This window comes from Streptopelia decaocto (genome assembly GCF_964273445.1).
Source record: "Streptopelia decaocto genome assembly, chromosome: 2".
Classification (NCBI taxonomy): domain Eukaryota; kingdom Metazoa; phylum Chordata; class Aves; order Columbiformes; family Columbidae; genus Streptopelia; species Streptopelia decaocto.
The window spans coordinates 50,197,348-50,210,934 of record NC_138655.1 but is presented as its reverse complement, the minus strand read 5'-3'; the positions used below and the strand labels follow the sequence as shown (position 1 = coordinate 50,210,934).

The 13,587-nt window shown below is 41.7% G+C and overlaps 1 protein-coding gene across 1 annotated transcript in view; it reads left to right on the top strand.

The window, feature by feature from the left end:
- GREB1L (GREB1 like retinoic acid receptor coactivator) overlaps positions 1-13,587 on the top strand; it is a 142,690-nt gene that overhangs the window by 113,421 nt on the left and 15,682 nt on the right. Inside the window, exons 17-24 of the mRNA XM_082046953.1 lie at positions 340-520; positions 1,837-2,029; positions 3,435-3,568; positions 4,256-4,595; positions 8,761-8,876; positions 9,252-9,496; positions 10,515-11,080; positions 11,682-11,784. Coding sequence (XP_081903079.1) covers positions 340-520; positions 1,837-2,029; positions 3,435-3,568; positions 4,256-4,595; positions 8,761-8,876; positions 9,252-9,496; positions 10,515-11,080; positions 11,682-11,784 — 1,878 coding nt within the window. The remainder of the gene's footprint in view (positions 1-339; positions 521-1,836; positions 2,030-3,434; positions 3,569-4,255; positions 4,596-8,760; positions 8,877-9,251; positions 9,497-10,514; positions 11,081-11,681; positions 11,785-13,587) is intronic.

Genomic DNA, 13,587 nt, shown 5'->3' with positions numbered 1-13,587 from the left:
GCAGCTAATATGAAGCTTTAGCTGACAGGCAAATTCACTAAAAGAGAAACTTGTTTTTAACAAAACCAGGACATACGTAAAATTATTATTTTTTTAAAGTTATGATTTTTACAAAGGAAGGGTCAGCATAACTTTTTCTGACTCAGGCAGGATTAATATATTAGCTAAATGTGGGCAAGTTTTCTGAGAGAGAAAATGCATTCAGTTAATCATCTTTACTAGGGCATATCAGTGATTTGGGTAAGTCCTGGTGTTGGCATACAAGTGGCATCCTACTGTTGACACTTCATTTTTGGATATACTCAAAGGAAAAGATTTTTGTTGTGTTCTTTCTGACAGGTGTCCTTGTGGATTTGGGCCTAGAAGACAATGGCACAGCATATCAGAGAGCCGAGAAATATGTGGTTCGGCTGGACAATGAAATTCAAACAAAATTTGAAGTTTTCATGAGACGAGTGAAGCAGAATCCCTATACACTGTTTGTGCTGGTTCATGACAATGCCCACGTGGATTTAACAAGGTAGCTGCTTCAGCCTACTAAAGGAAAACGATCCTCTTCCAGTATCTTTCAGTCAGGCTTTTCAAAAGACATAACCATCTTAGATACCCAGTGCTTTCTCGAGGCCTAAAGCATGTGGCGCCTCAAAATCAGAAATCATCCTTTTTGCTTGCCAGTGTTATTTGTTAACTAATCCTGGTTCAGTTGAAGATAGGTGATACTAGTTTCAGATTTTTGGATCCCTAACAAGACTATTTCTAGGTCTAAGTGCTGTGGTACTGAAGTCTAGGAAAAAGGGCTGAATTTTGCCACTTCCTTTGTTCTCGTCTTTTTTTCTGTTCTGCCCGTTTTTCTCTACTTAACCCAAATCTCCCCCATGTTCACAAACTACTCATGTTTTAATTCATGTTTTTATCCTTGATGATGGTATTGTTTTTAATATAAGAATGCTTACAGACATTTAACTCTTTGCATCATCTGAAAAATGCCCTAGCTCCTGTGAGAAGAGTATTTAAAAACATCTGTGTTGGATTTGGCCAGCATTAGGTCTGACTACAACAACACATACACATGTGTGCAGAAACATTTCCTCACACCGAATCACAACTTTATTATGGAAAAAGAAAAAAGTAACTAAAGCTAATTATTCTGCTCTTCTACCCTGAGCAAACTGAGGAGAAAAATCTTAATGTGATTTAGACACAGTGCGTAAGGCTATGGGATTCATTTGAATATCAGAGTTATAATAAACAAAATACTTTACTTGAAGGACAGCTGGAAATAGATAAAAGCAACATTCTTCCTGCCTTATCCCCACAATCACATTTTTGTTACTGTCTTTGCTGCACACTGAATTTGGAATTCCCAAATATCCTGGAGGCAAATATAATTCCAAGAGCTGAAAATCAGGGTATCAGGAGACTCTCAGGTTCCCTAGTCTTTTAGAAGTATGTTGTTTCAGGCTGGAAAATCCACTGGATTTTGTAAAATTGTAAATTGCTATATCCTAACCCTACAGTGTTTCTTGGTGAGAGATTTCATCATCTTGGGCCTATTTTTTGTTTCCTTCATGCAATGCTTTTCTAAATGAGCACACTAATTCACCTTTTCACTGTCAGCAGATTTTGGTCCTTAATTTAGTTTTTCCCTCCCCTGTTGCCCGAGTCTACCCGTGGAGAACACTCAGATGGTTTTTGACATCTTTCAGCCTTCCAAAAAGATTTTTCAGCTGTGATTCTCAGTGCCATGATCATTTGGACGTTTTTCTTTAGGAACAGAGTAAGCCATCGAATCTCAGGATGTCAGTAAGGCAATTCTTTGCATTCTTATTTCTGCAGTGCCATTTCAAGTTCCCTGTCACATGGTGAGCCTAGTCATGGTCTGGCTGATAGAGTTATTAATTGCAGGGAGGTCCTTGAAGCATTCAACCTCCTTGTTCTTCAGGTCAGCTCTTTTCCTTATGCCTTGCAAACGCAGCAGTCCAGGATCAACTCTAGCAATGAGGTACATTGGATACAATTTGACACTATGGTAAGTGTTTAATTGTTAATTTTAACTGTGAATGTTAATGTGGACTTAACACCTAAAGCTGTCTAGCAGATGCCTATTAAAGAAAATTGCTACGAGGGAGGTCTATCTGTGCTGGAGGTTGTTCTCTTTGGCTCCAGATATGTAGTCTCAGGATGCTGATGGTATGGGTAGTACTGATATTTTAGGCCCAGGAATTGCACATTTTTCTTTGTCCAGTTGTGCAATATGAGAAAGTACTTTCTACACTCTGGTCAGACAAACCTCTGTAGATGTGCCATAAAGCTCTGGAGCTGGCTTTCCATTTTCAAGCAGTCTGACTTTTGACTGTAAGTCGTATGTTGCACAGCCTGTCAAATCTGGTCATTACTTCTCTGGTTCTAATAAAAGTTATGTGCTAGGTTAACAAGTTACAGTGTGGTAGATTCTGTCATTATGCAGAGAAGACGTGGGAAAGGTCTGTTTGACATTCTGTGCCATTAGCTTTTTTCACCATTTCAGCCACATTCTGAGGATGTTTTGGCTAAACCTGATTTAGAAATATCCTTTTCTCCTATTCCTTGTTTGGTAAATTTATATCAAGTTTGACTTTACAGTGTTGAGTGGACCATTTGTGTCTGTAAAGTGTCTTAAAGTCATAGCTGTAAAAAATAGTTAAGAGTCAAACGAAGTAGTGGAAATGGAGTGAATTAATATTCAAAGTTTGCTTTTTGGTTGATTGTTAATATAAGCCAATGCGGTGACCTTCTGTAAAATGGTCTAGACAATATTTTGTTTCCCAAAAGTAAAAAATCAACAACTTTCAGTCTTCCGATAAAAAAAATGACCCACAAAAAAGGGGGAGACTGAATGTGATTAATTGCATTCCTAGTGATTACCAGTGATGTAAATGCACTGGAGACCATGCTGTCCTTCCAGCAAAGGCCTCGTGAGGCAGCAAATATTCTGCCTTTCTGATTGCTGTCTGCAGATTTACATTCCAGCGAAGAAAAGATTGGTTTCTGATTGCCATTAGAGATGTGTAGAATCTAACAATCAAGAAGAATTTTGGAAATTAATAATCCTTCTGTTTTCAGGTTCTGCTTTAAATAGAAATGAAATAACAGTTGTCAGTAGATATAAAGCCAGAGATAGAGAGTCAGAAAATAATTAGCAGGATTCTAGAAACCCCGTGCAATCACAAGTAGGAGATGTATTGAAATGTTTGCAGGGACCTATGTCTTTCTTTCCTAGCTGTAGACTAGTTAAGTAAAAAACAGTTTACATTTTACTGTATTCTTTGAAACAAACAAAAAACATCGCTGAGGGAGAATGAATGAAAATAAAGGACACTATTATTGGAAAATACTTTGGAAATTAAAATTGATTCCAGTTTTCCTTATGTTTTTGCTATCTTTGTATGGAGCAGGATGACACAGCAAATGAGGACAAGTTGTACTTTGGTTTGAATGAATACAGCAAATCCCTCCAGTGGGGAGTCACAAGTCCCCTTTTGAGATGTGATGAAACCTTTGAAAAAATGGTCAACACGCTTTTAGAAAGGTAAATAGGGAGCTTGGGATTCTGCTTGATTGGTATCTTAAGGATACCTTGAGTAGAATTTGATTTTTATTTTTTTTAAACAGTTTGCTTGTGAATTCATATCTGTTTTCACTGCATGTAGCTGTAATGAGAGAAACATGTGCTATGCAAGTTAAAAGGCAAAATGGAAGTTCAGATTTGGCTCAGAGCCAGCTTTTCCTGTTGGTCAGTCTGACTTTCTGGTGAGAAGTTGAGAGATGTGAAATTACGAAGTTACTTCTCTCACAAACCACTCGAAGCACCAATGGTCCTCCAAGGGCATAGAAGAAAAAGCTTATGGACAGCGAAGTAGTTATTAGCCTGTGCCGTTAAAGTGAAACACATCCGAGAGGATCTGTATCTCCATCAAGCTGAAGATCTTTAGCTGAAATTCTGGCCCAAATGAAGGTAACAGAAATTCATAATTCCAGTTGCTTGAGCACATGACTTAGCTCTTTATCTTCTGCATTTGGACTGTTATATACATTTCTTTAAAACATAGGTAGGTTTTGTGCAAAATCACTGTCCATGAAAATCAAAGGCTTTGTTCTTTGAGCACTACAGAAAAAAAAATGGGTAGTGCTTTACCATATGGTCCTGTTTTTTTGCTAATATTCAGACATTGCTGTGACTTTGCATGTGCTAACACAGAACCATATCTCCTCAAAGGTACCCCCGGCTGCACAGCATGGTGATCCGCTGCTACCTCCTCATTCAGCAGTATTCCCAAGCTCTGATGGCTCTCACAACCATGGCCTCCCTAAGGGATCACAGCACACCCGAAACACTCAGCATCATGGATGACCTTATCACTTCTCCAGGAAAGGATAAGAATGGCTGTGGCCACATGCTTGTCATTAGGGTGCCATCTGTGCAGCTGGCCATGCTGGCCAAGGAGAGGTTACAAGAAGTAAGAGACAAGTTAGGTCTGCAGTATCGTTTTGAGATCCTCCTTGGGAATCCTGCCTCAGAGCTTACTGTTGCGAAACACTTTGTGACACGGTTGAAGGTTAGCAGAAACTAAATCTTCCTTTGTATGCCTATTGTAGTCATCAGGCAGTTGTACACATTTTGTGTTCATTTTCTCATGCTTATAAGTTAATTATTCTATAGGAAAAGGGTGCATGTTCTCTGTCTGTCTCCATGAAAGTTTACTGTACTTCTGGTGAACATAAATTACTTAGAAACTTGGAAGAAAACAGAATTGTTACTGGCCCATGAAGTCAAACTTTGGATCTTATCTCCCTTGATAAAGCTGAATAAGAGCATAATCAGATAGATTTTGTCTCTGAATCTCAGAAAGCAGAACTCCGCTCGCCTTAGGCAAACTAATTCTTTCCACCAACTTATCTGTCTGTCCAGTGTATCTGTTGTCTGCTCTGTCCATCCATCTTCTGCCCTTCTGATAACTGGTAAAGTATTCTGTTTGTCACGGACTTCTTTTCTTAAAGCACTGCACGCTGAAAGCCTCTTCTGCACAGCATACAGGCACCAAGCTAAACTTTTGCATGGATTTAGAAGAGCATGGTTCAGCCAGCCAAACTTGCTTCTTGAATTAACCTCCCTACATTAAACAAAGAGAAACAGATTGCCTGCCTTGGGTACCAGCCTGAAAGTAATTCTGGTTATCTGTCCTGATCCTTGCTCTAAGCCTCACAGAGATATTCATTTCCTGTTTCTACTGTGAGTTATACAACACATTCAAAACCACATGGAAAAGGAATTAATTTTGTGAGCCTTTCTCAGTTTGCCTACAAAGAAAAGCAGATAAAATGTCCTTTAAAGAAGCTACCACCTCTGCTTCTCCAACCTTTCCTGCAGCAAGAGAGGGAAGAGAGGAAAGTAGTAGTCATGAAGGAGAAAACAACACGTGAGATAGCAATTCTGTGCTGCTGTGGGGTTTTTTTGGCTAGACATTCGTTCCAACCTTCCAATCATTCTGGATAATGAATCCCGTGGGGGTTTCTTTATGGCCCTTTGCCGTAAAGGGTTGCAGCCCTTACACATTGTTGCAGCAGCCTGTGAGGCCTTGAGTGCAGATCAGGATTGAGTGTGAAGCTGTTGCAGGAGAATATGTAGCCGTTCATCTGGAATAGAGGAATTTTGATCAGGCAGAGAATGAAAAAGCTTATTTTTCTTATTGCTCTCCCCTACAACATAAGAAACGTTTTTGGAGTAAACAAAGGTGTAGAATTCTGGACTTTTTTCTTTCCTTGCATCAGAAGGGAGTGAGGAGGGGAGTTCATTTGCCCAAAGATAAGCCTGTGTTGTCTTCTTAGGTGGGTTATCCCAGTGGTGCTCCAGAACAATGAAGCTTGCCTGTGAGTCTTGTCCTGGGCAGCTGTAACACGGGGTATCTGAAATGGTGTGAGCATATGTTTCTGCAACTGGTTCCCATTATAAAATTCATCAGCCATGCTACCATTGAGTCTAGTTTATTGCAAACAATTTTGATGTAATCTCTCTGCTGCTTGGCTTTTCTCCTGATGTTATGTGGAGAACTGAAGCTGGAGGACTAGAGCAAGTGAGGAACTGATCAAAATGCTGGTCCCACCAATAACTGCTGTTGATTGCAGGGAAGATTAGACTTCATCTTAACCTTTTTCAGGGCCAGGGAGGGAAAATTTATGGCTGTTGTGACCCCAGATGAAAAGTTTGACTTAATTTAGCCTCTCCCTAAGCAGAGTGTGTGGTGCTGTAGCGGGGCAGGGGGTGGCAGCTGCCTCTGCAGTGCTGGTAGCTGGACCATTCCCCTCCCTGTCACGCCAGCCCTCTGGCCAGCCAGACAGGTCAGTCCTCTCCATCAGGGAGCCAGGCTTCAAGGGGGATGGTATACCCAGAGGTACAGAACAAAAGCAGAAATGGAAAATAAATAAATGGTTTTAGCAGGGCCTGTTGTTATAAGACAAGGGGTAATTGTTTTAAACTGAAGGAAGGGACATTCAGGCTAGACATGAGGAAGAAATTTTTTGAAATGGGGTGGTCAAACACTGGCCCAGGTTGCCCAGAGAGGTGGTAGATGCCCCATCCCTGGAGACATTCCACGCCAGGCTGGACAGGGCTCTGAGCAACCTGATCTAGTTGAAGATGTCCCTGCTCATTGCAGGGGGTTGGACTGGATGCCCTTTGAAGGTCCCTTCCAACCTAAATTATTCTGTGATTCTGTTGATCAGGCATGGTGTCATGGCATACCCTCTAAGTGTAACAAGATTCAAACCTCTCGGGATGCATTCAGACATGAGAAGCCCAGAGGGATGTAGCTCTTTGCCCCTTCTGAATAAGATGGTCAAGAAATACATCTTCTGTATGCAGGTTAATGGCTTAAAGCACCAGACACTCAGGATTCTTTTTAGGTCCTTAGGATAGTGCAAAGAAAATGAGCTTTGTATTTGTCTTCCCCTATTTCATTTTCTAGCCATGCACTTTCGCAGAAACTTCTGTCACTGGAGAGGCAGGATAACACACAGCCAGACTAACCCTGCTGAGCCAGAAAATCTCTCTCTGGGAGGGTACTGGGGAAAGAGAATAGAGCCATAGCAGAAAAGGGGAATATTACTTCGAATCATGCTCTTCCGAAGCTAAGAACAAAATAATCATAGGGGTTTTTTTGGTGGAGGTTTTCAAAAGGACAAAAGGCATGCTGAGTCACTGGTCCAGCAGTGAGTCCTCCTTTTCGATCCCCTTCACCAGTCAGAGGAGATTACTTACAAAATATGACTTTTCTGGGAAGGAGGAAGGGTAACGAGAGAACAGGTCGACGGTACGGGTTGAGACTAGAAGAACCAAAAGAGAATTCAAGATAGGGTTCTTCTAAAAGCTTTGTGGAAAGCATGCCTTGCAAGAAGTCTTGTTTTGTCAAGAGAGTTGTGTCTTGTCTTGCACATCTCTGCTGAGAAGAGTAATATCTATATCTATGTATTATTTTTAATGAGGAGTTTGAGTGGTTGAGCTTGCTGTCATGGCTCAGTAAAGTACATTCTGTGCCTCAGCTAGATAAGAGTCTTCTCCAGAACTGATGTTGTCTGTTATTAATAAGACAGAAGGAAAACCTTTCTCCAACAGGGTGATATGCTGTTGCTCAAATACTTGGTGATTCTCTAAATACAAGGGCTTAACTTCCTTAGTGTCTGATCAGTGTGGAAATGTGAAGTCTCTGCTGTCATTTTTCCTGGTGGTATCCATAGCATATTGACAGGAATCATAGAGTCATTTTAGTTGGAAAACACCTTTAAGATCATCAAGTCCAACTGTTAACCCAGCACTGCCAAGCCCACCTCCAAACCGTGTCCCTAAGAACCTATGAGCCTGCATTTTTGCATTTCAGCTTTGCAGTGTTTGTAGAGATAGAATGGCTTCTTTCCTTTCGAAGTAAGCGGCTCTGAATCTTTCAGCTTTACTTCCTTTTAACAGCTGCTGTAGGGTGCTCAGGCCCATCTTGATCAGATACTGCCTCTATCATCTGGAAGTCTGGGCACCGTGCAACACAGCAAGAAAGGTGGTGTTGCTCAAGATAGAGCAATATTTTCAGGAGGTTGCATCCAATGCAGAGAACACAAATGGGCTCAGCCAGGTTCAGTAAGCTCTGCTGAACCAAGGGGTCTGAAGGGCTTTAGAACATGGAACTGATGCCACCAGCCTTTCCAGTGTTACAGGAAAATGGTACAGTTTTATGGTCTTGGACCTTAGTAGGCTGTAGGCAAGGAGTCCTTTCTTTTGGGATTACCTCCTGTGAAAGGGAATTTTTTTTCTTTCATATGATCTTTCATTAAATAGAATAATTAAGCAAATACTTGAGGATCATAGAATCACTTTTGTACTCCGCTTGAAGGTTTCTTTGGCTTTACGTTAATTTCAAATAACTTCCACCTGTGCCAGCTTCAAATCGAAGGCCTCAACTGCATTCTTCTCTGACAGGCCACACTAATACCACACCAAGTGTATGCGTCCAGCACTGAGTAACATATGCTGTGCATCCTTTTTCTGTGCATTGAATGCTTGGCTAACGCTTTGCTACCAGAAAAAAATGCATGCCTGTACCTAAGGTCTCTTTCCTGTTGGCTGTGGGGTAAAGCAAACTCGCTGTACAAAGAAGAAGTAGGAACTGGAAAAAAAACCAACAGGTGGAGGTTTGGAAGGTGTCATTTAAATGTGACTGGAAGTTTCTCTGTTCACAGGCTTGGAGGGGAAACGAGCAGGATGACTGGATCCCTCGCACCTATCAGGATTTGGAAGGTCTACCTTGCATTGTTATTCTAACTGGCAAGGACCCACTAGGAGAAACTTTCCCCAGGTGCTGTTATTGCTCTTGCAATATGGCTGTTGTCTAACATGTTTAGATAAGCTGGGGGGCTGATAAGTGGTTTGATACCATCTGGCTATTTTTCACACACGTGAAAAAAAAAGTATTTTAGACTTTGTTTGGGAACAGTTTAAAATTTTGGAAGGTGTGGTTTGTGAAAAGTAAAGCTACTGTATTGCGTGGGTCAAAGAATGTCTGTGCAAAGTACCAAGGAGAATAACTGGTGGGCTGGGTATTTTAAAATTATTTTATGTTTACTGGCTAATAAAGTTGTTCATGAATATTTAATAAGCAATTAAAGATAGGGAGCATTCTTCAAAGTCAGAGAAAACAAAGCTTTCTTTTTTCTTGGGTTGGTTATTCTAGGTCGTTGAAATATTGTGACCTTCGACTAATTGACTCAAGCTACTTAACTCGGACTGCATTAGAGCAAGAAGTAGGCCTGGCGTGCTGCTACATCTCGAAGGAGGCGATTCGAGGGCCTATTGTAGCTCTTGACCTTAGTGAGAAGGAGCACGAGAAGGCTAATGGGAGCGAGAACGACTCCGATGAGCTGTTGATAGACTTGGACCGACCCCAGAGCAATAGCAGCGCTGTCACTGGAACCTCAGGTCAGTTACTCTGATGTTGTTCTGAGAAAGAAGTGTTAATTCCTGCGTCATTGGGATTTGAATGCAAACACTGGGATGTGGGTTGCTTAGCAGTGTCCTGCTGCAAGCTAGGCAACGAAATGTTGGTAGCAGATTCTTTCCACAGTGAGCAATTTTCCTGTGTACAGCTAAAAGAGGATGGTGTTGCAGTGGGAGGATGGTATGTCATAGCTAACTGTCCCTTGTGAATTTTATTTTTAAACTTACATTTCACATTTGTTGCTAATTTAATTTGGCAGATCCTGAAAAATATCTTAAAAATCAGAGTAGAAATAGATAGTATAAAATTTTAGGAAAAGAAAAGTGCTCTGTGACTGTGAGGGGTAGATCTTTGCCTCCTTGCCAACAGCAACAGAATGGCAGGGTCTTCCCCTACCTCTTCAGGTGTTTATGGAGCATCATCTCCCACCAGGCCTTCCCTTCCTTGCATTCCTCAGACACTTCTGGATCCCTCCCTTTTTTTCCCTGTGAGTTTGAGGGAATGAGACAGCTGAACTGAACCTTTACTGTACACCAGACTGGTATGGAGGAGGGAGCATATCCCAGTTCACATTAAGGCTGCAGTGAAATGAATGCTCTGTTCCCCATAGGAAGGAGTGTCAGATTTATCTACCTATATGGTGGTGTCTTATACTTGAATTTCAGAAGGTTGTACCATCAAATTCCAAATCCCAGGTGGGGAATGGTAGCTAATATACAGAACTTAGCAGTCATTTGGGGTTAGGACACTCGTGTTTGGATTCTGAACCTGAACAGAAGGGGGCTGTTGCCTCTAGAGCAAGAGGGACAGATGGGTGTCAATGATTTATTTTAAAATGGCGAAACACTGACCTAAGCCACATGATGAGTTTGCCCAGCAGTATTCATTGAACAAAGTATTTGAAGGTTAAGATTGTCCCATAGATGAAGTAAGTTAATGATTTCTTTGCATTTTTTTGTCGGCCAGTATCTCTTCATTGCCTGTTCTTTATTTCGCCAGGTTCCCTGGCAGACAATGGTGTGAGCTCCTCAAGTGCTGCAGACAAGTCTCAGAAGCAAGCACCGTCACTGAACTTTCAGACTGTGGCTCACAGCTCAGTTGATGAGGGAACTTACCCCAGTTTCACAGCCGGAGAGACCCTGAAACAAGAATGCGACTCCCTGGGTAACCAGATGGCGAGTAGCACCACTTCAAAACTATCATCATCGCTATCTTCGGTCTCTCAGACATTTCGGTGGCCTGCCCATTCAGCCAAAGACAGCAAGTCCCTCCGTGCTGCTCTGCCACGTATTGTCATCCTGTCAAAAGCCGCCTACTGCCTCCTGAGCTCGCAAAAGAGTGGGAATTTGCCTTCCTCCTCTTCCCTCCTTCCTCATGCTGATGTGTCTTGGCTGAGCTCTCTGAGGCCTCTGCTTCACAAGGACATGAGCAGCGAGGAGCAGTCTCTCTACTACCGGCAGTGGACAACGGCCCGACAGCACCACGCGGACTTCAGCAATCAGGGTGAGACGTCTGGCACGAGGAGTTTTCACCCCAGGCGGCTGCTTTTGACAGGACCACCGCAAGTAAGAGAACAGTTCCTTCCTCTTGCCTTATTAGCAGGATGAGAGGACCTATGACAAGGACTGGGGATCGTACTGCAAAGGCCCCCTGAAGGGCTGCACGCAGCGTTGTATTTTGAGGTCAAAAATCAGTCAAATTTTAAGGTTAAGTCCATGCTGGAAGGGGTAAGGAGAGGAAGGATGATGCTGTGTGTCATGTTGTAGCCTAAATAGTAGAATTGTAGAGTTGTTTGTGTTGGAAAAGGCCTTGAAGATCATCAAGTCCAAGTGTTAACCCAACACTGCCAAGTCCACCACTAAACCATGTCGTGAAGCACCACAATGAAATATGTGTGGATGGCACTGGGCATACAACTGCTGTGAGCGTATCAGTGGAGAAGCTGCCAGTCTCCCTGCCTACAAAAGCAATAGAGGCTGTGGGCCAGGTTTTGCTCACAGATCAATTTTGTAATACTGTTCGGCACAATGGGGAATATTTTGTCACGTTATATTTTCATGCAGAGCTAGAATGGGATAAAGCCAAAGGCATTTATATGAAACATATCCATCCTTCCTTCATATGAGTCTGAGTTGGGGTTTGGATTTTTTTCTGTCTCTGGCTCAGGTGGGAAAGACTGGCTCATACTTGCAGTTCCTGAGGATTCTCTTCCGCATGCTGATCCGCTTGCTGGAAGTAGATGTGTACGATGAAGAAGAGATTAATGCCAGTAAGTATTTAGTATTCATTCTTAATATGCATATAAAGAGCCTCTGTTATGTATTATTCAGCAGTGACAAATTTTTAGGGTCATGGAAAGACTAGAAATTACACTTATCGCTTGTCCTGTCCACTTGTGTATAGCTAGACTTACTCTAGGTGTCTGCATATATTTAAATATAGAGGGATAAAAATTTAAATTTTATACTGGGCTCAGCTGAGAACTATTGATTGTATTTTGGATTGATACATTTGGATAGCACTAAAATGAAAGTGAACACAAAACTGTAAATGGGCAACATCTGCCAATGTTATGTCTCCTTGCTAGTTTTTAAGCACTTACTGCTTCTAAGCAGACAAGACTTTTCAGAACATTTTGTTTCTGGACAAAACAGCACTATCATTTATGCTTCAGTATAAGTTAGATACCAGACTGTCTTCTGTCTGCAGTTCTTATGCTGAGGAAAAATGGGAGAGGGAGCCTCTTTGGATTTGCACTCATGTGTCAGATCTCACAGATCCATTAACTGCTGTGGCAGCACTTTGCCTTGAGATGCACAAACCCTTTTAGAAACAAGTCCTCTTCAGGATGGCCTTTACATAACTGTGGTTTTCCAATGAAAATAACTCTGTGATGCGTAAATCTCATGACTGTTAAACTTGCATCCTGAAAATGTAGTTGTTGTGAAACCTTTGAAGAGACTAGCTTCTCTATCTGCTCAGAAAGTGCTATTAAATTTAAAAAAAAAATCCGTTGATTTGGAGCTTTTGGGGGCTATTATTCTCTCATTATTTGAACTGAAATACCCCAGAAAAGTAGGATGAAGTATCAAAACGTAAAAGAACTTCTGCATCATGCCATCTGGCCTATTGTAATGACAGCAACATGTCACACCCCTGCCAGGAATGTGTGAAGCTCCAGCAGAAGAGCAGTTTGGGTTTGTTTGGGGTTTTTGGTTGTGGCTGTTTTGCTCCCACTCCTTCTATTGGAATGCTATTCCAGAGCCCCAGCGCTCTGATGATTGAAAATATTTTGTTCTCCAACCCAAATTTGTTCCTGTCCCAATTATCAACATTCTCTTTGGGACCAAAGAAAATATTAATTTTAAATTAAAATACTCTTTCTCTTCTTTGATGTTTGTTTCTATGGTGTAGTCAGGCAACAACCTTACCCCCTCTCAGCATTTATGTGTGTCACCTGGATCTTCTTACAGGATCCTCACAAGTCACAGGCTCTTTATTCTGCTTATCGGTTCAGCAGCTCTTGCCTGCACATTTATATTCAGTTTATCGTTCTGTTACATGGGTGACCAGAACAGAATGTGTATTCTGCAGCATGTTTAACCAGCCCAGCATACAACAGCTCGTGTATTCCCCTGCCCCCACAAAAAGGCCTGTGACTGGTGAACTCTGTGATTGTATTGACCTTTCCCATTCTCCCAGTTCACTGGCACTGATACATCACTTGTTCCTTTGCAACTTGGTCATTTCCAACCAAAGTGCTCCCAACCTGCTACAGAAATACTTGTTATTAGTCTTTGATTGTACGTGTGACTTGTACTTTTTCTGTTAAATACCATCCATCATTGAGAGCACTGAGTTCTTTCTGGATGATCTTCTATTCCTTCTCCATACTGACAATGACTCTTAGAATGTGCCACCAGCAAACTTAAGCCAACTTTTTTTTTTGAGTTGATGACATCAGTGAAAATATTAAGCAAGATGCCCCTCTCCTGATCTTTTAATGTCATTGATAGTCTCCATCTACCTTAATGCTTACAATGTTACATGCTGCTGTCTTCTGTTTAATCAA